Source organism: Pongo abelii, chromosome 6 (assembly GCF_028885655.2).
Source record: "Pongo abelii isolate AG06213 chromosome 6, NHGRI_mPonAbe1-v2.0_pri, whole genome shotgun sequence".
Taxonomy (NCBI): Eukaryota; Metazoa; Chordata; class Mammalia; order Primates; family Hominidae; genus Pongo; species Pongo abelii.
The window spans coordinates 67370731-67391620 of NC_071991.2; the positions used below are offsets into that span (position 1 = coordinate 67370731).

General features: G+C 34.4%; 1 protein-coding gene across 8 annotated transcripts in view; it reads left to right on the forward strand.

The window, feature by feature from the left end:
• Positions 1-19178, forward strand: part of SNX13 (sorting nexin 13) — a 159561-nt gene extending 140383 nt beyond the window's left edge. For 4 of the 8 annotated variants that reach the window (XM_054559053.2, XM_054559051.2, XM_054559052.2 and 1 more), the window contains 5 exons: positions 2194-2339; positions 2590-2658; positions 4402-4514; positions 7043-7084; positions 18898-19178. In XM_054559053.2, the coding sequence (XP_054415028.1) occupies positions 2194-2339; positions 2590-2658; positions 4402-4514; positions 7043-7084; positions 18898-18923 (396 nt within the window). In that variant the 3' untranslated portion in view covers positions 18924-19178. 8 annotated transcript variants of the gene reach the window in all.
• The last annotated feature ends 1712 nt before the right edge of the window (positions 19179-20890 follow it).

A 20890-nucleotide genomic window follows, 5' to 3' on the forward strand; every position in this document is an offset into this window, starting at 1 on the left:
AGAAAAGCCCTTCATCCTCTGTTCCTGTTAGGACCTTCTCCTCCACCAAGGACCATCACTATCCTAACTTCTACTCTGCTTTTATACTTTGTATATATGAAACTGTAGGGTAGTATTCCATGAAGTTTGGCTTTTTTTTTGCTCAACATTGTGATGTTCTTCCATGTTGTTTTGTGTGATTTTAGTTTCTTCATTCTTGTGGCTTTATAGTATTCCATTTTGTAAATATAGTACAATCTATTTGTTGTATCATGAATAATAGTTCTATGAACCTTCGTACGTGTCTGTACGTGTTTCTATTGGATCTATACTTAGGAATGAAATTGCTGTATCAGGATATATATATATATATATAAGTTCAGTTTTAGTAGATACTGCCAAGTTCTTTTTCAAATTATTTGTACCACTTACATTGCCATCAACAGTACATGAGAGTTCCAGTGTTCTACATCCTGCCAATACTCAGTATTTTGTTTTTTTAATTTTAGCCATTCTGGTTGTTATATTTCATGTGAATTTGCATTTCTGTGATAACTGTTGAAATGTTACACCTTTTTATATGTTTATTGGCCATTTGAATGTTCTGTCTTATGCGTCTGTCAAGACCTTTTATCATTTTTCTGTTGGCTTAGCTGTTTTAGTTCTTAGCTATCTTAGTTCTTTTGATTAGTAGGAGTGTTTTATGTAATCTGAATGTGAGTTGTTTGTCAGATATATGTAATACATTGTCTTCTCTCTAGGTTTCTTTCTTGTGCTATATATGTAATCTGTGCCTATTGCAGGGTCACAGAGATGTCCTAGAATTTTCTTTAAAAACCTTTTTTGTTTTACTGTAACAACATTTAAGTTTGCGGTTCATCTGGGTTTGATTTTTGTATATGGATTGAGGTATGGGTCCAGTTGATCCAAGCACCATTTACTGAAAAGGCCATCTTTTCCGCACTGTACTGTTTCTCCCTTATCACAAATCAGGTTACCGTGTATGTTTGGATCTGTTTTATTCTGTTCTATTAGGCAGATTTATTTCAAGGTTGTAATTATCTCCCTTCTGTTTCTAATTGAATTTGTTTATAATCAACTGTCTTAAAAATAATATTTTCATTTGCTTTTTCAAGATTATTTTAGGATGTTTATTATGTTTATTGATGGTATAATATCCATAACATTGTACCTTTGGTATGTGATTTTTACAGTTTAGCTATTTATTAGATTTTCATATGGCACCAAACTCGTAGGAATATACTTGATCAGAGAATACAGAAGTTTTTATTCTGTCTCAGTAATGAAATGGGTCTCCCTCTCCCTACTGGTTTTGATTAAGCTGTATGATTTCAGTTTTTGAAATGGAAGGTGCACTAAGGAAATGTTTACAACATGACAGTGAAAAATGTATAACTCATGCTTTCTTACCAGTATTTAAATTACAGTATTGATGAGGAAATAATTGAAAACAGTTTCTCAGTGATGAAAGAATTATAAAATTACTAACAATTATATGTGGTACTAAATCTGTACCTGCTTTTTATTTTATACATATTTTTTCACATCAAAGCATTCTCATCATCTTCCTTTTTACCTTACTGGTTGTATACTCCCGTAATAGAAGTGTATTGCCTTTTATTTGCTAAAAGCTAAAAGAAAATTCTAGTAATTTAGTAAACTATGCCTTTTGTAATGTGAATTTAGTTGTGTGATGGATTGAACTTCAGCATCTTTCTCCTGAAAGTACATACATACAATTTACTAACTAAGCAAAATACATTATTCTGTATCATTCGTGTTTTGTTCCATTAAATATATGGAGATGTTGAGAATATCTTATTCTTATGATAAAAGATGCATCAGAAAATAGACAAAGGGTCTAGCATTTGCCTTATCAAACTCATACAGTCTCTTCCAATAGTAAGAACCAAATCATCTTTTCCTAGGACCATCATGAATCTACTTTGCCTTGAAAATGTTAAACTATAGCCTTAAAATGTATTCATTATTGTGGGGCTATGAAGTTCTGTATTCTGTCAGAATGACTACTAGAAATATTTTTTTGACATTAGAATTTAATGTCAAGTTATGAAGGCTAAAATGTAACTTGTTCTTTGACTTGTGAAATACCAATCATTTTGTAAAAGCAACAAAAGTAACAATTCATAGTAGATAGCTAACTCAAACTTATTTCTTCCCATATTTTGTCAGGTGGATGACAATATTCCACTTAGGGTAATGCTGCTTCTCATGGATGAAGTATTCGACTTAAAAGAAAGAAATCAGTGGTTGCGAAGGAATATCAAAAACCTACTTCAACAGCTTATTAGAGCTACATATGGTGATACTATTAATAGGTACCACTCTTTCCTCCTCGCTTTTAATCTGATCTTATTTAGCTATTAAACTCTTACTTCTGGAAGTAGATTGCTCAACCTTTGTAGGAGAATTTTTTTCTCTGGGCCTTTTAAGAACGTCATTAAAGCAGTTTGTTGCTCTCAGGGATAATTTACATCCAAATTAAGTTGCTTGCTCTATGAAAGTCATGTTTATTTTTTTCACCTTCTAAAATTTTAACCTTACTCATTTACATTAATTTACTTTCAGAAAAATAGTTGACCATGTTGACTGGATGACTTCACCTGAACAAGTAGCCGACTCAGTGAAACGTTTCAGGTATATCTTAAGACACAGTCACTTCTTTCAGGTAGTACAGAGTTTAGCATTGTTATCACTAATTAACTTTCATTGCTTTTGTTTCCTTCCTGGACATAAAGTTGGTTTAGTTATCATTGATTAGCAAAAAGACTTATAAGAATTATACTAAACATTTGTCTTATGAACCTATTGATCTTTGTTTCTTTAAAACCAGAATAGGAAAAGTATAGAAGAAAGATCTTTCAAATGATAGGCTACATTTTATCACAGTACCATGGCTGTAAGATAATTGAAATATTCACCTAAAAATGATACGGTTGTATAATCAAATATCTAGTTTTGGGGATTAGTTTTTCTCAGTTGTATTTGCTAACCTTCATTTTAAGTGAAAATTTTTTAAGTCTCTCTGGCTATGTTCTAATTTTTTATTAAATATTGGAACCTGTACAAGGAACAAAAATTAAGTAGATACCCTACTTCATATTTCTTTCTACAAAAAATACTGAGCGCCTCCTCTGTGCCTAGCACTCAGCCCATTGCTGAGATAAGATGCAGTCCCTTGAGGAAAGTACAGCTAGTAGAGAAATAAACCTCTTTTCTGAAAGTGAAGATAAGCAATGCGTAAAAATTCATGGCATCACGTATTTTGAAAGGAAGGAAAGGAAGCAAGAAGGGAACTATCAGTATTGAACACTAAGTTCTTGGCACTGTGCACAGTACTTTATGTATGCTTTCTGATTTTATGCCATTTTTCGAGGTGTGTATTTTTGTCTCTATTTTGTTATAAGGAAATTGAGGATTAGAGAAGTTGAATAGGCTCTCAGGCTACAAAGTGGGGAGTCTGGTTTCTCTAATCTGAAGCTAAGTTTCTTCCCACTGTACCATACTGTTTCCAAAACTTGGACTAGCTGCCCTGGCATGCTCATTTTATTTCAGGGTAGGTAAATGATGTTCCTCTGGAGTGGTGATTCTCAGCTTTGGCTGTTCATTGGAATCACCTGTAGAGCTTTAACAATTGCTAATGCCTAGATCCCATGTCCAGGGAGTCTGACTTAATTTATCCAGTAAAAGGCCTGAACATTAAGAGCCTGTAAAGCTCTCAGGTGCTCCTAATGTGTAAAGTTAAGAACAGCTGCTCTGGGGAGTCTTGCCCTTACACCAAATTCCCAGATGAAAGCTTAGTTTTTGTGCTCAGTCCCTGCCTTCAGACCAAGAATTAGGGAACAGGAGTAAAGCACACTGAAAGTTAAGAAGAATGGGTTGTTTTACTTGTGAAAGGACCATTATAGTCAATCCATCTGTAAGTTGTGGGCTTGGAATTTAGTATTATGTAGGCTTAATTATAAGAGGAGTGGGATGGCATAACTGAAGGAGATAGCTGTTAAACTCTAAGGCATTGAAATTCAAGATATTATAGGGTTGCATTTGGATGAGATGTTCAACCAGCAGATGCCCACTTTGAGTTTAAATGGCTGTGATATAGTCATCTACGGATTCCATTTTGCTGTCTTCATTAGTGTTTATGAACTGCATTGGTGCAGAATTTATCTGTTATTTTTCTTGTGTTTGTTTTTTTGAACCCCTAAAATTGAACCCTACACTTAGTTGGTCTTTGTTGAATATCATTATAGCTATATATTATTATTCAGAAACTTTTCTTTCTGTTCACATTTGTACTTTCTGTAGAAATTTGAAATAATTTTATCAACTTGTATCAGAAAATGAAAATGTTTACAAAATGTATTTAATCTTCTCAAATAGAGATGCATTTTGGCCAAATGGCATTTTAGCAGAGACTATTCCATGCAGAGATAAAAGTATTCGAATGAGAACAAGAGTAGCAGGAAAAACGAAATTACTTGCAATTATGCCAGGTGAGTGGGCATATATAGTTAAAAATCTCTATAATTTGTCATTCTTCTGAATTTTTAGCATTCATCATGCCAGTGTAACTGCCTTTTGATTATAACAACTACCTTTTGATGGCTTAATACATATCAGGCACTGTACTAGGCATTTCTCATATGTTCTTAATCAGTCCTCATGACAGTACTGTAAAGCTAAGGACTGTTAACATCACCGCTTTATATGTGAGGAAACAGAAGCTCAGAGAGGTTAAATAACCTGTCCAAGGTTTATAGCTACTAAGCAACAGTTGGTATTCTGACTCGGCTTTAAGTGATGTGAAAGCTTATGCTTTTAGCCACTTCGCTCTGCTGCCTTGAAACATATTGGGAGTTAAGTTAAATAAATAAAACACATGACAGGTGAAAGGGCTAATAAAATATAAAGTATGAATTTTTCAGGAAGAATATTTGTTCTACTTAGGAAAACAAGTTATTTCAAAAACTCCATTTACATAGAAACAACTGATTGGCTGATTATTAATCTTTATTACTTAAAATACAATCCCAAACAAAGTATACTTAGTAGCATTTTGTTGGTCTGATTTTAGTTGCTTCATTAGGGTACAGCTATCTCACTACCTTAGATTTACGTTTTCTCATTTTTCTTCTTTCAATCAGAGAAGTTATATAATGTAAAAAGCAATTTAATGCGGCTGGGAGGTGGTGATGGTTGTTTTGCCCCTTGTTAATGAATATCTTTGAAAATGCCTACATGTCTTTTCTCTGTATTTTAATTCTGGATGTAGAGAATGAACAGACATATTTGTACATTCTTTAATATCACACAATACCAATTTTTTTCTCTAATTTTGTTTTCTTACATGTATTTTCTCTATAAATTTTAATGACCAGCTTTCTCTTCTGCCAATTAAATTAAAAATTTGCTACACTTTTAATTCTTACCTATATACTCTTTCATTTGCTGATAAAAAAGCAAATTATAGAAATAACATTTTGGAAAAATAAGAAACAATTGCTTAGGATATTATTTAATATACTATTATAGTAAACCTGATTGTGCCATATAGATTGACTCAGTTATCTAGCTGGAAGAAATCTTTATTCACTAAATATTCATTGAAAGTTATTATGTGCCAGGTGCTGTTCTTTGCACTTATGTTTGCCTTCTTGGAGCTTACTTTCCAGTAGAAATAGAGAGACTCAAAAACACACAGAACAAATAAATGGAACGTAGTTTGTTAGATAAGTGGTAAGTACTAAAGAGAAAGATACTGCAGGAAAACGGAATAGGTAGTGTCAGATGAGTTGCAGTTTTAGATGGGGTGGCTAGGGCAGGCCTCACTGAGATGATGATGGTGGTGTGAAGATCTGAAGGAAATGAGGATAAATATGAAAGTATGTAAATTTATATATACATAATCCTTGCCTTTTTTTTTAGTAAATTCTCAAAATTTTTGCTTTAAATTATATTGTACCCCTAGTTAGATAAAGACTTTTTGGAAATTGCGTGTTTCTTTCCAAAGCAGCAAAATGTTGTTTATATTATCAGTATTATGAATAATGATTTGTAATTATGAATAAGAATATGAATAATTAATAATCATACATGTTGGTCTCATAACTTGGTGTTATTTATGAATAAATGCCAAATTTGCTCACTCTTAGTCACAGCACCATCGGTTTTCTATTTTCTTCACTTTGAATTTAAATAAAATTCAACCAAACTAATACTATCCGCATTTCTTGAACATGCTTTGTTATTCTAGTTACTGCTTATTTGCTCATTCATGTTCTTTTCACCAAGGCTAATCCTTCATCTCATTGCACCTATCAAAATCCTGCCCAAGTAGAAAGTCTCCTTTACCTGCCACTTCCTTAAAGGGAACTTTTCTTTGTTATCACATCTGGAAGTCTCCCCACTACAAATATTCTTATACTTTTAGCATTTTTATGGTATAGTTACTATGCCAGGGGTTTTTGTAGATCAGGGATTAATTTTTTTTTTCTGTGTTCCAGTGAAACTTTATTCACCATCATGGATTAGTCTGTTTCCTTACAGCATTTGTCACTATTCATTAGGCATACTAAGAATATTTGTATAATATTACAAAGTTTACAGATCACTTTTTACATTATTTCATTAAAGACTTATAAATCCTTATAAGGATGTTTGTTATTATAAATCCTCCTTTTCAGATGAGGAAAGAGAGTCAGGGTGGTGGGTAAGTATCACATGGGTATTAAGGGGACACGTTTGTAATCGTAGTTTGGGATCTTTGAGACTGTTTTTTATTTTTTATCTCTTACACCTGTGCTATATTGTCTCCCAGTAGCTTTTGCATAAGTGCGTAAATAGATGCATGCATGCAAAGATGCATATTAAGTTTCAGCTATAGTACATAGCTGAAATGCATTAACTGGTTACCTACTATTTATCAGTTACTCTGCTGTGTACCTTAATTTAAGAGCATTTGAGAGTTTAGGCCTTGTGTTTCCTTTGAATAATTATGTGTATTTTCCCCCACTTCATTTAGATGAGCTGAAGCACATTATTGGGGCTGAGACAACACGGAAAGGTATTCTTCGTGTTTTTGAAATGTTTCAGCACAACCAATTAAATAGGAGAATGGTTTATGTCTTCTTGGAAGGCTTTTTAGAAACCTTATTTCCACAGTATAAATTCCGTGAACTTTTCAACAAACTGCATTCACGGTCAAAGCAGATGCAGAAATATAAACAGAAACTTCAAACTACTCAAGCACCTTCTTTGCAGAAAAGGTGACACTCCATTCTATGAAGCTGGTGTTCATTTTGTCCAGGACTAATGGTATGGACAGAACTTCTGGGGCTTAACTCAAACACTGTTGTGTCTGCACCAGTCTTTTAGTGTCTGAAAATAGATTATTAATACATCCATAAGTCTGTGGTTCTTCTCATTCTCATCTATAATCCACCACTACCAAGAGAGATTTCTGTGTCTTAAATGATTTGGTGCATATTTTGCAACATTGAGAGAAAACTGCCCCCATCTCAAGCAAGAATGGCGTTGGTTTCTTCCATTTCAAACTAATCAGCATTCTCCAGCGATGACAAAGTGCCAGAGTGTATATATGAAAGCTAAGGAAAGCACAAAACAATGATTCAGAGATAAATTGGCTAATTTGTTTAACAGTTGGAGACTGCGCAATGTATGAGTTGGAGGAATTTGTTTGGCATAATGATTTTGTAGGTCTGTGTCAGCATTTTGATGTATTGTGGATTAGCCAGGTGAATGATCCTTGAAACATCTCTTTCAGGTCTGGGGAAAGAGACAGAATGCCCTTAAAGTGTGAAATAACCTTATACCTGAATTACAGTTTTGTAATATAAAATAAAGCTGAGTATAAAATAAAACCAATCAAACACAGAATTTGATTGGATTTGTTATTCATTGGTATACAACAATTTTTATTCCTATGTGTGCTTTAAGGGCTGTGTTTTGCTCTTATGGTACTCAATTTTATGTTTCCTTTTGGCATTCTTTGTGCAAAAAGAAGCATGTGGTGGCTCTCATTTAAATTTCAAAATTATTAGTTTTATCTTTAACAGATTACTGATTATACAGAAGATATAATTTATTGGAAGAACTGCCAAATACATTTTGTCCTTCTAAAAATATGGAAATTTAAATAGTAGTCTGGAAAGTTACCATATGATAATTTTTAATTGTGTGATCTAGACATGCCTTAGGTAACTGCAGAAATAGCAAATTAAATGATTAATGAGCTTATTAGTCATAGTAAACATACAAATTCCTAATTCTATGACAGTGTACATATATGAAAATAAATGATGAAAAAAGAACTATAATATTTTTAAAAATATGCTTTTATTTATATTTCACATAATGTAAAATTCTACAAAATAAAGCTAGTAGGCAAGACCCCTCAGTGTATACCTTTAAACCCATAAATTAATTTTATATCAATAAAATAAAATACTTTCTCTAGTTTTGGAGCTTCTGTATTTCCTATAGTTTTCTCACTGTCCATTTTATCCATCTTAGAAGTCTTCATATCCCTTCTATGCAGGATTTCTGCATAGTTTTAAATACTTTCATTGTCTAAGGGTTTGGGTGTGTCAGCTTTTTTTGTTTTAAAAATATTTAACACTAAAACCTTAAAATAGTGAAGCTACTTATCAGACCACTGAGCCAAGATTCTGGTATTAAAAGAAAGTCTGGGTGCTTAAGATAAAGGGACAGAGTATTGGTATCCCAGTTATTTGGGAGCTTTAAGATTGGAACAAGATATCACTGTCTTGTTTTCACTTAGATCCTACTTACAAAGTGAGGGTTATTAACAGAATAAAGCCTTCCTTTAAAGCTTTATAATAATCATATTTATTAATAATGCTGTTGTGCATACTTATAGTATGCTTATATTCAGCATATGTTGCATGTCTTCAGAATTACATAAAATGAAATCCCTTTCATTGCAACTTGCAAGTGAGAAAAGATCCTTAGTGGCTCTGGTGGAAGAAATAGTATTTCTTCTTCTCAGGGTGTCTCCCTGCCTTGGCCCCTCCCTGAGCCCCAGGCTTTAAAAGTGAAGATGTTTGAAACATGAAACATGTCTGTAGGAAGCATCAGCATGGCCATAAGTGCAATGATTTTCATATATGCCTCTGCCCATTTCAAGTATATTTTTGACATGAATAAATCTAAGAGTATACAGAATAATTCATGTAAGACCCTAGTGTGTACATGTGAAAAAGCATTTCTATATAATGTGAGGAGCACTGGCCATCAATCAGGGAAATAAAGGTCATGTAATATTGCAAATTTTCAAAATAGAGCCCTGCAAGATTACTGCAATCATACCAAAAACTATTTGAGTAAATTAATTTTTAAAGTAATTTTTGTTTAAAAGAGTTTATATTTCAGAAGCAGAAAATGTCAAATGATAGTCTTTGTAAATGGTGGTGCATCTTCTCTATGCACATCTGTCTTTTACATCAGAAAGAGCTGTGGTCATGCTAAAATTAGAGATAACTTTTTGAATGACTTGGTCAAGCTGTGTGTAAAATATTTAACCATAAGTCAAGTACAGTGTACTATGTTTGATAAAGTTACATTTAATGCATTTATTGCATATATGAATATATACATGAAGAGGCTTTATGTCTTCTGGTATTTGATTTTGAATGTTTTTTAAGTCAGTGGTGCCTTTAGGCAAGAACTTTCAAAATTAATCATTCTTTGTGTTTTCTGATTTTTCAGGTAACATGTAAACTATTTAGAAACCATCATAGTTTATTCACCTTAAAAAATTGATTGTATTATTTAAATATATCACTTAGATGGGCATTTCCTATAATTAGGATATTCCAAATAGTTGCTGAAATCAATTGTGCCATTGACCAATGGATGCACTTGGTTAGCCTTAATTTAAAAAAAAAAAAAAAAACATTAAAAACTTTCTTGAATATTTCAGTTTGTTCATTTTAAGTTTGTGCTGCTGGTATTTGGGAAAAAAAATCAAACAGTTAAGTGCTACCAGAAAGTGTACCAATTTTTATAAAAATTAATAATATAAATTTCACAATCTAAAATTTTAATTTTGTGCAATATTTTCATTTAATGCATGTGTATTTGAGTAATTGTAAGATAAATGAATTTTTAATTTTTTGAGATGTACCTTAAACTGTCTTCTTAATCCAACAACTTACATTCCATTGTTGCTGCATCCTTTTATTTAAGGACTTGTTTTAAAAGTCTTTTTGTCACTCCTTGGAAATTTCTTTTATTCGTAGTAAATTTTGCTTATAGGAGCATGGCTCCTGTATTACAAGGGAAAAAATATAAAGAGCACATTTTAGGATTATAATTGTTAAAAGATAATGTGTGCATATCATTGTACAGTAAGTGTCAACTGTGTGCCTAACTGTTCTATCAATACGTTCTTTAACAAAGAAGAAACAACAATCAGAATGTCAGTTATTTTTATTCAACTAAAAGGATTAAAAAATTTATTTGGTTTGTGTTCTGTCCATTAGAAAATACTAATAAAGTATTAACAAACATTTTTGTTGAGTTCATTTAGTAGTAATGTATTTTTGTTACTTTTAAGATGCTTGCTCAGTAGTCTTATTTTTAGTATCTATTTGTATTTTCTTTTCTTTTAGATATCAACCAATTCAAGTTCCAGGTTGATAGATGAGTGCTTGAGTGATTACTGACTTAAATGGACTGAATTTAACTTTTTCTTTTATGGGGCAAATAATTTACACCACAGTGTTAAGGAAACTTTATACTTATCATATAAAATTATAAAGTATTTTTCCCACAGATGAAAAGATTTATAATTAGTAATCCATTTGATTTGATCTCATTTTAAATTCATATTTTGGCTAATATTTTAGATTTTGCCATTCTAAAAGCAGATTGGTCATAATATTTGCATCTTTCTTGGAGCTGTATCAACAGACTTCTAAGGCCTCAGATGTGATAAGTCTAGCCCATCAGGGATTGGCATAATATTTCTTAAAATGCATATGGTAGAATATTGTTCCCTATAAGATGTTCCTGAGGGGGAAGTTTTATACTTTTATGTAACTTATACAGGACTATCTGTAATATGAACCAAAAAGCAAAAATGTTCCTTCATAATTCAAATGATTATATCAAAAATTTTGAGACGTTCCATAAGAAACCTGTTTAATTTTGCTTACCTAATTTCCTAAACTTAGTTAACCACAGAATCTTTTGTCATGAACAGCTTGAGGTTGATGTTCTCACGGAATGTAGTTTGGAAAATCTTTAGTAGGAGAGAAAAAAAAGGTGAAGTGTCTTTATTTAGGTAATGTAAACTGGACAGAAAACCCAGTGGATTTGGAGCACAAAGATTTTTTTCTTGCCTGCCATTTTAATGGAAAGTTCAATCTTTGGAAGAAAAGGGAAAGATGGAAAAAGGGTGAAGATGGAAAGTTAACAGCTGATTATATAGCAGATATTAAAGAGTTGAATTTGGCTCTGAATACCAGAATAATGACTTCAGTGAGGAATAATAGAGCACATCTCATGAGAAGTGGAAAAGATACTTCCACAGATTTTGCTCATGTGACCAGAAGAACAGTAAGTCGAAAATGTAAGGGGAAGAAGGAAGTGCCATACAGTTTAGTTTATAAAATATTTGTGCCAGACATTGACCCATATATATAATGACAGAATATGTTTGATTTAGGAAAACTTGCAATAGCTGAGTGAAAATGAAACTTAAACCATCTGTTTACCAATGCAGTGTATGAGACATGTATTAAACGTGATATTTTAAATTGGTAAACATGATCTTTTACACATCATCAAGAATGAAATGAAACAAGAACTATATGTTAGGAGTTTTCCCCCTTGGTGATTGACTAGGAGGACTTAAAAAATTCAGCATATAGTCATACTCACAGATAAGATTTATTATGGCAAAAGGATATAGAACAAGAGCAAAAAAAGTGCATGGATGAAGTCTGGGGGAACCAGGCTCCAGCTGCCAACTGCTCTCTCCCAGTAGAGTCACACAAGATGCAACTTAACTCCCCCAGCAAGGAGTTGTGACAACACCTGTGAAATGTTGCCAACCAGGGAAGCTTATTCGAGACTTGGTGCCTGGAGTTTTCATTGAGGGCAGTTTATTTAGGCACTCTGCCTGGCACATAACAGAATTCCTTTATGGAATTCTTTCTCAGAAAATTGTGTTCAACATACGCCATAGTTTTGGTATAGTTTAGGCTTACTGAGCCACTTTATCAGTTTTGGGAATTGATGGGAACACTCCTAAAATCTTAAGTTCTCAAACACCTGAGAACAAGGGCCAACCTTGTAAGCAGGCCTCCAAGGAGAGCAGTCAAGCCTCCTGTGTTAACTCTTCTGTATGACTATAATAGAAAGTGATGATGTTGAAAGTCCATAAGATTTATCCTTGTGTTGAAACCTCCATATCTAGAAGTGGAAACATGACAGAGGAAATTTTGACGTAAATAAAAGGAAAAACTATTGAAGTGATACTGATATGGATATATATTGCAGTCTGAGAAACAGGAGGAGTATTTCCAATAAAGATTACCATAGCAAACAGTTATATGGCACTTAATAGTCACAACAACCTTAGGCATTATAGGTACTGTTTTATCTTACTCAGTTTCTACATGAGCAAACTAAATAAGACAGTAGTTGAGTCAGTTTGTCCAAAGCTTCACAACTGGTAACTGGTCATCAAGCTGAAATCTCAACCCAGGTGGGCTGGTTCCAGAGTCTATGTCATGGTTTCTCAGCAGTGGCACTATTGACGTTTTGGGCTACGTAATTCTTTGTTGCGGGAACTATCCTGCGCATTATAAGTAATCCATTATTTTACTTATTCTGTCCCTTAGTACCTAATATTTAAGAACATTTACAATAGTAATGGAATTAATCTAAGAGAAGTTCAACTTAATTTTTTTAACATCTCAATACCAGGTATTAAGAGATACTCAAAATAATTGTCAGATTTATATTGAAAACTAATAAATGCTTGGTGTTAATATGTCTACATAAAATTCTGTTTTTGGTGTAATATTCTGAGGCTGTTAGAAAAAAAAACATGGTTTACTTCACTAGTAGAAATACCTCTTAATGTTGAGATGGCCTCTTCCCTGGGCTCTGCCCATTAGGTGATGCCAGTAGCGCCCCCTCCCCCATTGTAACAACCAAAAATGTATGTGGACATTGCCAAATAGTGTCTGGGGTGCCAAATTACCACCAATTGAAAACTACTGACCTTAGCTGTCAGTCAAATAACCAAGGTAAGTAGGGACTGAAGATTGAACTGTGGATTACTGAATGTCTTCTCTTTTTAAGCAATCACCTGACAAATTTGTGGCTTGCATTGTAGGGGAATGTAAATGGAGTGCCTACTTCTGCCCTAAAGGGATGGGGGTGGTGGGAGTGCAACAAACCCAAATTTCTTACCTTGTTTTCAGTTAAGTAAGCATCCCACAGTTGGGGGAGGTTGGGTAGGGAAGGGACTTACAACCTAAGATAAATAAGAAAAACAGTTTTTCAAGATGTTTGAAGATGTGAGGTAAACGATTACATGAGGAAATTGTCATTTTACACCCTGACCAGGCTAATTATTAATTCAGTAATACTGGTTCTTAGGAAAGTTATTTTTCTTTCAAATAACTACTGTCCTTTTTATTTGTGAGCCAGTCCTTCTAAAGCCTGAAAATTTTCTTGCAGCCTTCTTTGCAAGTAAACTCCTTTCCTAAATGCTGTTGTCTGAGTTTTCCTTTGACAGGTGGATCTTCCACTGGGATGCCCAGGTGACTCACCTGCTGAACCAGCTTTGCCTAGTTGGCTGTTTACATCCAGGCTCACCTTGCCTCCAGGGATGAACCTCATTAAACAGTTAGAGCCTTTACACTTGCTGACTGTTTTCTACTTTCCCTCCTCATGGCTCTTTTTCTGGGTCTTGGTCAAGTCTGGTGCTGGGTTTGATAAGTGCATACTTGCTTTATTTCTCAGTCGGTGGAAGCAGTGTTAGAGAGCTGACTTTTGTGGTCTGACCTAATTTTCTGCCAAGCAGCTATTTATCTTTCTTGATTGTCTTCATGTCTTCAAGACTCTTGATATCAACTGGCATCTCAGTCAGGCCAATATCTTGTCTCTCCTGTATGATTAAGTTGTTCATGTTGCAGCCTAGATCAGTTTCTTCTGCCAGTGGCAGAATCCTTCATGTTCCTTGTCTTATTTATTTTATTATTATTTTTTAATGTGTGGATGCTCTCTTGTTTTGTTGTATTTGGGGTGAGGTTATTTTAGGGCATGGTCCAGGGTAAATTCCTGTAAGGCCTGGGTGCCCTGCTGCGAGGTCAAGGGGGAATGGGACTAAGACTGCAGAGCCCTGGCTCCCCGACTACCTACCAATTGCCGGCCCTTTGTGGGGGTCTCTTCTACTTTATCTGGCCTGAAAGAGATTGGGATGTTTCTCATTCCGGGGCTCCTGGGGGGTTGGTTCGCAGTATTTCCAGGGATATGGAGCGTGCTGTGGGCACTGGTGGGAAGCTTGGGTGTCTCCTTCCAGACTATCTGTGCTTCCTCATCTGTTTCTTCAGCTTCTGGACCTTGAGCACCAGGGCTTCAGCCCTGACCCCCTCCTGCCCTTCCAGCAGGGCCTAGTTCAGCTCCAGCTGCTGCTCCAGCAACTCCTCAGCTTGGTCCAGCTCAGCTGTGTGGTGGGCTTAGGGCCCTGTTGAGGGGGAGAGGGGGAGGGAGCATCAGCCAGGGCAGGGGGCTAAGGCCCTTGGAACCTGTGTTGCAGGGTCTGGCTGTAAGGGAGGAATTCGACCTTCCTTTCTCTTTTTCTAGCCCATTTGCTTAAGGCCCCCTGTAGAGCTCCGTCTTGTGCCTGTTCCTTGTCTTATTTACACAGTGCTATGAGCGTTAAAAAGTAGTCAAGAAAATAGTTTTCATGCTTGCTGGAAAGCAGGCATCTTTCAGCTATCCTTTGTGTCTCTGATCTCCCTCCAATAAGTTGGTGAGTTTTATTCTTTATTTTTGATTAAGAAGGATGAAGTTATAAAAGTTAGGCTGCTAGTTCTCTGTGTGTGTGTGTGTGTGTGTGTGTGTGTGTAAATATAAGACTTCTCTCCTTGTAAAGTGTGTGTGTGTAAATGAAAGAAAAGACCTCTCCTTGTAAAAGCTTTTTACAGATGTTTATACTTGTAACACTTTTTGTATTTGCAGCTGGCATTTACCCACTTTATGGTCTCTCAACTTCTGGAAATTATGGATATTAATTAGACATAAAAATTGATCATTTCTATGCACTACTGGTGATACCTAATTTAAAAATACAGATTAACCATCAAATATGAGGGAGTGATGGGGAGTGATGCGGGGATTTAAGTAAAAAATTGAAATTAGTTTTACATAGTTGTAAAGACTTCAGATTTAAGAATTTTCCTTTAAAAAACACTTATTAATGAATGTGTGAGTGTAATGGAATGAGACAGCAGATTGAATGGGAAAATTACTTCTGTTTTTTTCTGGAGATTCATGACCTCCTAAGCAACCTAAACGGTACTGAGTAGCTTGGATTTTTATTTTTCCTTTCTTTAAAAAAAGAAAAAACATCCCATAAAATAAAATGAATCAAATACAAATCAGATGGTCTGAAAAAGCTTTGTGTTTAAAAACAAAACATACACACATAAATACTGAAATGGAAAGAAATTTGGCACTAAACTCCTCCACAGTACCCTAGTTTGCCCAAATGTTGGATAAAAGTATTTTATGAGTGTACAATATTTTCTAAATACATTTGTTGATAAACTTGCATGCCTTTGCTTCTCTCCAGAGATAAGTACTAAATTAGATTTTAATGTCTCTTAAATTTAATGGAGCTCTGTGTCCCCTCCAAATCTCATGTTGCCCCAGTGTTGGAGGTGGGGCATAGTGGAAGATGTTTGGATCGTGGGGACGTATCCTTCATGAATGACATGGCACTATCTGCCTGATGATGAGTGAGTTCACGTGAGACCTGGTTGCTTAAAAGGTGTGTGGTACCTCCCCCTCCCTCTCTTGTTCCTGCTTTCACCGTGTGACAATCCTGCTCCTGCTTCACCTTCTGCCATGAGTAAAAGTCCCCTGAGACCTCCCCACAAGCTGAGCAGATGCTGGCTTGAACAGCCCGTAGATCCATGAGCCAATTAAACCTTTTGTCTTTATAAATTACCCTGTCTCAGGTATTCATTTATAGCAATGCAAGAACAGCCTAATACAAGCGCCTATTTCGATTGGCATAAACAGACCAAGTAAGACTTTTGTAAGGAAACCAAATTTTCAGAGAGAAAGTAAAAAAAAAAAACTTCAATGGGTAAGTTTACTAGCTTTTTAAGGAATTTCAAATAGTTAAGGAGGTGGGTTGAAGAAGTTAGCCATGGTTTAATGGCCTTGATTGCTAGATTACAAGAAACAAAGATATGCATATGTTACCAAATAACAGGAAACAATCTAAGACTGTCAGTATTTTTAAATAAGAGGTTTTTAATCCTATTAAGAAGTGGGCAAAGGATCTAAATAGACATTTTTCAAAAGAAAACATACAAATGGCCAACAGGTGTATGAAAAAGGGCTTATTATCACTAATCAGGGAAATGCAAATCAGAACCATGAGATGTCATCTTAGAATGGCTGCTATCAAAAAGACAGAAAATAACAGATTCTGGGAAGGATACAGAGAAAAGTGAACTCTCATACACTGTTGGTGGAAATGTAAATTAATACAACCATTATGGGAAAACAGTATGGAAATTTCTCAGAAAACTAATAAAACTACGATATGATCGATCCAGCAGTTACACTACTGGGTACTTATTCAAAGGAAAGGAAATCAATATATCAAAGAGATGCATGTACCCTCATGTTTATTACAGCACTTTTTACAATAGCAAAGATATGGAATCAACCTAAGTGTCCACCAACGGATGAATGGATAAAGAAAATGTAGTATATTTACACAATGAAATACTATTTGGCCATAAAAAACAATGAAATCACGTAATTTGCAGCAACATGGATGGAACTGGAGGTCATTAAGTGAAATAAACCAGCGACAGAAAGCTATTATATGCCTCCCAACTCATATGTGGGAGCTAAAAAAGTTGATTTCATAGAGGTAAAAGGTAGAATGATTGTTATAAAAGGCTGGGAAGAATGTCAGTGGGGAGGTGTTGGGAGAGACAATGAAGAAAGGTTGGTTAATGGGCAAAAACATACATTTAGAATGAGTAAGTTATAATCTAGTAGAGTAGGGTGACTAAACAATGTATTGTACATTTCAAAATAGGTAGATGTAAGGACTTGAAATGTTCTCAGCACATAGAAATGATAAATGCTTGTGGTGATGGATGTCCAAATACCGACCTGATATTACAGAATCTATGCATGTAAAATATCACATATGTTCCATAAATGTGTACAAGTATGTATCAAAAAATTAGCTCTAAAAAAAATGAGGTTTTTGTCATTTGTTATGTAAATGGTGGAAAAAGATCAGGTAATATTACTAAACAAAGTGAATACTTGGACAATTAAGACAAGTGTAACAATTTTTATTGAAGTCAACTATATCTTTGCCCTGATGTGAAAAATAATACTGCTCTAAAGTTTCTAATTTATGTAAAATTTTGATATGTTTTTCTATGGAAAGCATAATTTGAATGTCATAAATTTTCTACACTGATTTAATAGATCAGGTAAGATTTTTGTTTCCACAAAACACTTAAGATTATGAAGATATAAAAAATGTATGTTTAACTAAATTAGTAGTTTTCGATTGGGGGTGATTTCACCACTCATGGAACAATTGATAATATCTGGAGACATTTTTGATGGTCAAAATTGGGACGTTGCTACTGGTGTCTTTGTGGATGGAGGCCAGGGATGAGGCTAAATATCATATAGCTCCCCACAGTAAATAACTATATGGTCCAAAATGTCAAGAGCACTGAGGCTGTGAAACACTGAACTAAATTACAGCTTTATAAAAAAGCATTTGTTTCTCTGATGCTACAGATCATAAGATGATGCTGTATTCCATTTACTTGATAGTTATTCCATTTACAGTTTCTATGTAAAAAATGGTCATATTCTTAAAATTCATCCATGTTATTGTATATATCAATAGTTTCTTTTATTGTTAACATTTCATTATATGGATATACCACAATTTTATCCATTCACCAGTTTAAGGACAATTGGATTATTTCAAAGTTTGGGTGATTATTAATAAAGCTTCTATAAACATTGTTACATAAAGAATTTGGGCTTTTTCCTTCGTTCTTGGGAGACTATAAATCCTTGGAATTTCTCTAGGAATAGGAATGTATTTGATTCGTGAGCCCCTTGGATTATCAAAGTTTATGCTAACAAGATGAGATGACTTGGGATGGAGGCTGGTCCCCAGAAAATTTAACCTGTGATTAGATTGTTGGGATTTTGAGCCAGCTGACCTCTAAGGAGGGGAGAAAGAGTTGAGATTGGATTCAATCACATGGCTAATCAGTTGTGCCTGTGTAATGAATCCCCAATTAGAACTCTGGACAGCAAAACTCAGTAGCGTTTCTTCTGTTTGAAGAACAGATTGGTGTGCCAAAAGGATATCAAAGAAGAAAATTTAAACATATTTAATTTCAAAGATCTAATTGGCTTTTATTAGCAATTCATGAGCCCAGCAGCATCCAGTCTACAAAATAGAAAGGAGTGCCAATAAGCTAGACAGAATGGATGGGTTTTATGGCAGAAAAAAGTGGAAGCAAGCAAGAACAATGAACAAATTAATGGATGGATTGTTTTAAAATTACATTTGTTTTACAGGAGTAAACAAAATCTTACTGGCCTAACGGAATTTGGCATCATCTCCTGATTTCTCAGAAGGTCATATCTTATAAGTGGACCATTTAGGTTTGGTGACCTGGAACCTTGGCATAAGTGACTCCATTTTGGGCCTGCTGCCTTTTCTTTAAAAAAGAGTGACACCCTAATTCCATGGGAAGAGCACACAAGAGCCCTGTGTTGCAGAACCTCCTAGACCTTGCCCTTTGTCTCTTCTGGCTGTTTCTGACTTTTACTTCTTATAATAAAGAATAAAACTACAATCATGATTACAGTGCTTTCCTGAGTTACATGAGTCACTCTCTTATAGGACCTGGGAACGTTGTGGAAACCAAAGGATTTGTAGCCAGCTGATCAAAAATGCAGGTGACTTGGGCACCCGCAAGTGCATCTGGGCCTCAGAAGTAAGGGAAGTCTTATTGAGGAGCATGCTTTTAAACCTGAGATGTGTGGTGCTAACTCTGTGTGGTTAGCATTGAAGTTGATTACACCTGGTGTAGGTGTCATCAGAATAAACAGTCATGTGCCAGTCCATGGACATATGTCTTAATTATCTTGGATAAATTCCCAGGAGTGGGATTGCCAAGTTATGTGATAAATGTATATTTAATTTTATGAGAAACTGCCAAACTATTTTCCAAAGTAGTTGTAGCATTTTGCATTTCCACCAGCAGTGTGTGTTTCCGTTGCTCTGCATCCTTCCTAACACTTGTATTATAAGGCTTTTCTTGTCTTTAAGTTTAGCCATCTTAATGGGTATACAGTTATCTCTGATTGTGGCTTTAATTTGGGTTTTCCTGATGACTAACGTGTTATACACCTTTTTATATACTTATTTGCCATTCTCTCTCTTTGGTAAAGTGGGTGCTCAAATCTTTTGCTCATTTCTTTTTATTTTGGTTTTTTATTAATGAGTTCTAGGAATTATGTGTACATTATGGATACAGGTTCTTTATGTGTGCTTTGCAAAGGTTTTCTCTGTATCTTTTAATTTTCTTAACAGTATTTCTCAAAGGGCAGGAGTTTTTAATTTTGATGAAATGCAATTTATCAGTTTTTCCCTTTCATTCTTAGAAAACTTTGCTTAACTCAGCACCACAAAGACATTCTCTTACATTTTCTTTCAGAAGCTTTTTATTTTTGGATTTTACATTTAGGTCTGTAGTCCATCTCTCAAATATATTTTTATGTATGATGTGAGGTATAAGTTTGGGTTTTTTTTTATGAATCCCCAATTATTCCAGCACAATTTGTTGAAAAGATCATTCTGTCCCCCATTAAATTACCTTGACACCTTTGTTGAATCAGTTGTTGACCATGTATATGTGGTTCTATTTCTGGATTTTTGTTCCATGGATCTATATATATATTCTTTGGCCAATACTGCAAAGTTATAGTAAATCTTAAAATTCGGTAGTGTGAGTCCTCCAACTTGGTTTTGATTTTTCAAAATAGCTTTAGCTATTGGGGCTCCTTTGCTTCTCCATACAAATTTTAGGATCAGCATGTCTGCCAGATAAAATGAACAAATGAAAACCAAAAAAAAAAAAAAAAAAAAAAACCTCTACTAAGGTTTGCATTTAATCTATAGCTCAGTTTGGTGAGAATTGGCATCTTAATATTGAATCTTCCAATCTATGAATATAGCAGAATTTCTTTTATCAGTGTTTTATAGTTTCATTGAACAAACTCTTCATATATTTTGCTAGATTTATTCAGTGTTTCGTGTTTTTTGATGTTATTATAAATGGTTCTGTATTTTAATTTTAACTTTCGATTGTTAATTGCTAGCATGTAATAATACAATATTTTATATTCATCTTATATTTGGTGACCTTGCTAAACTCACTTGAAGATTCTGTGGGATTTTCTGCATAGACAATCATATCATCTGTTAATAAAGGCAGTTTAAAATCTTCACTTTTAATTTTTTTGTGTGTTTTTTATTAATTTTATTATGTAGAGATGGGGTTTT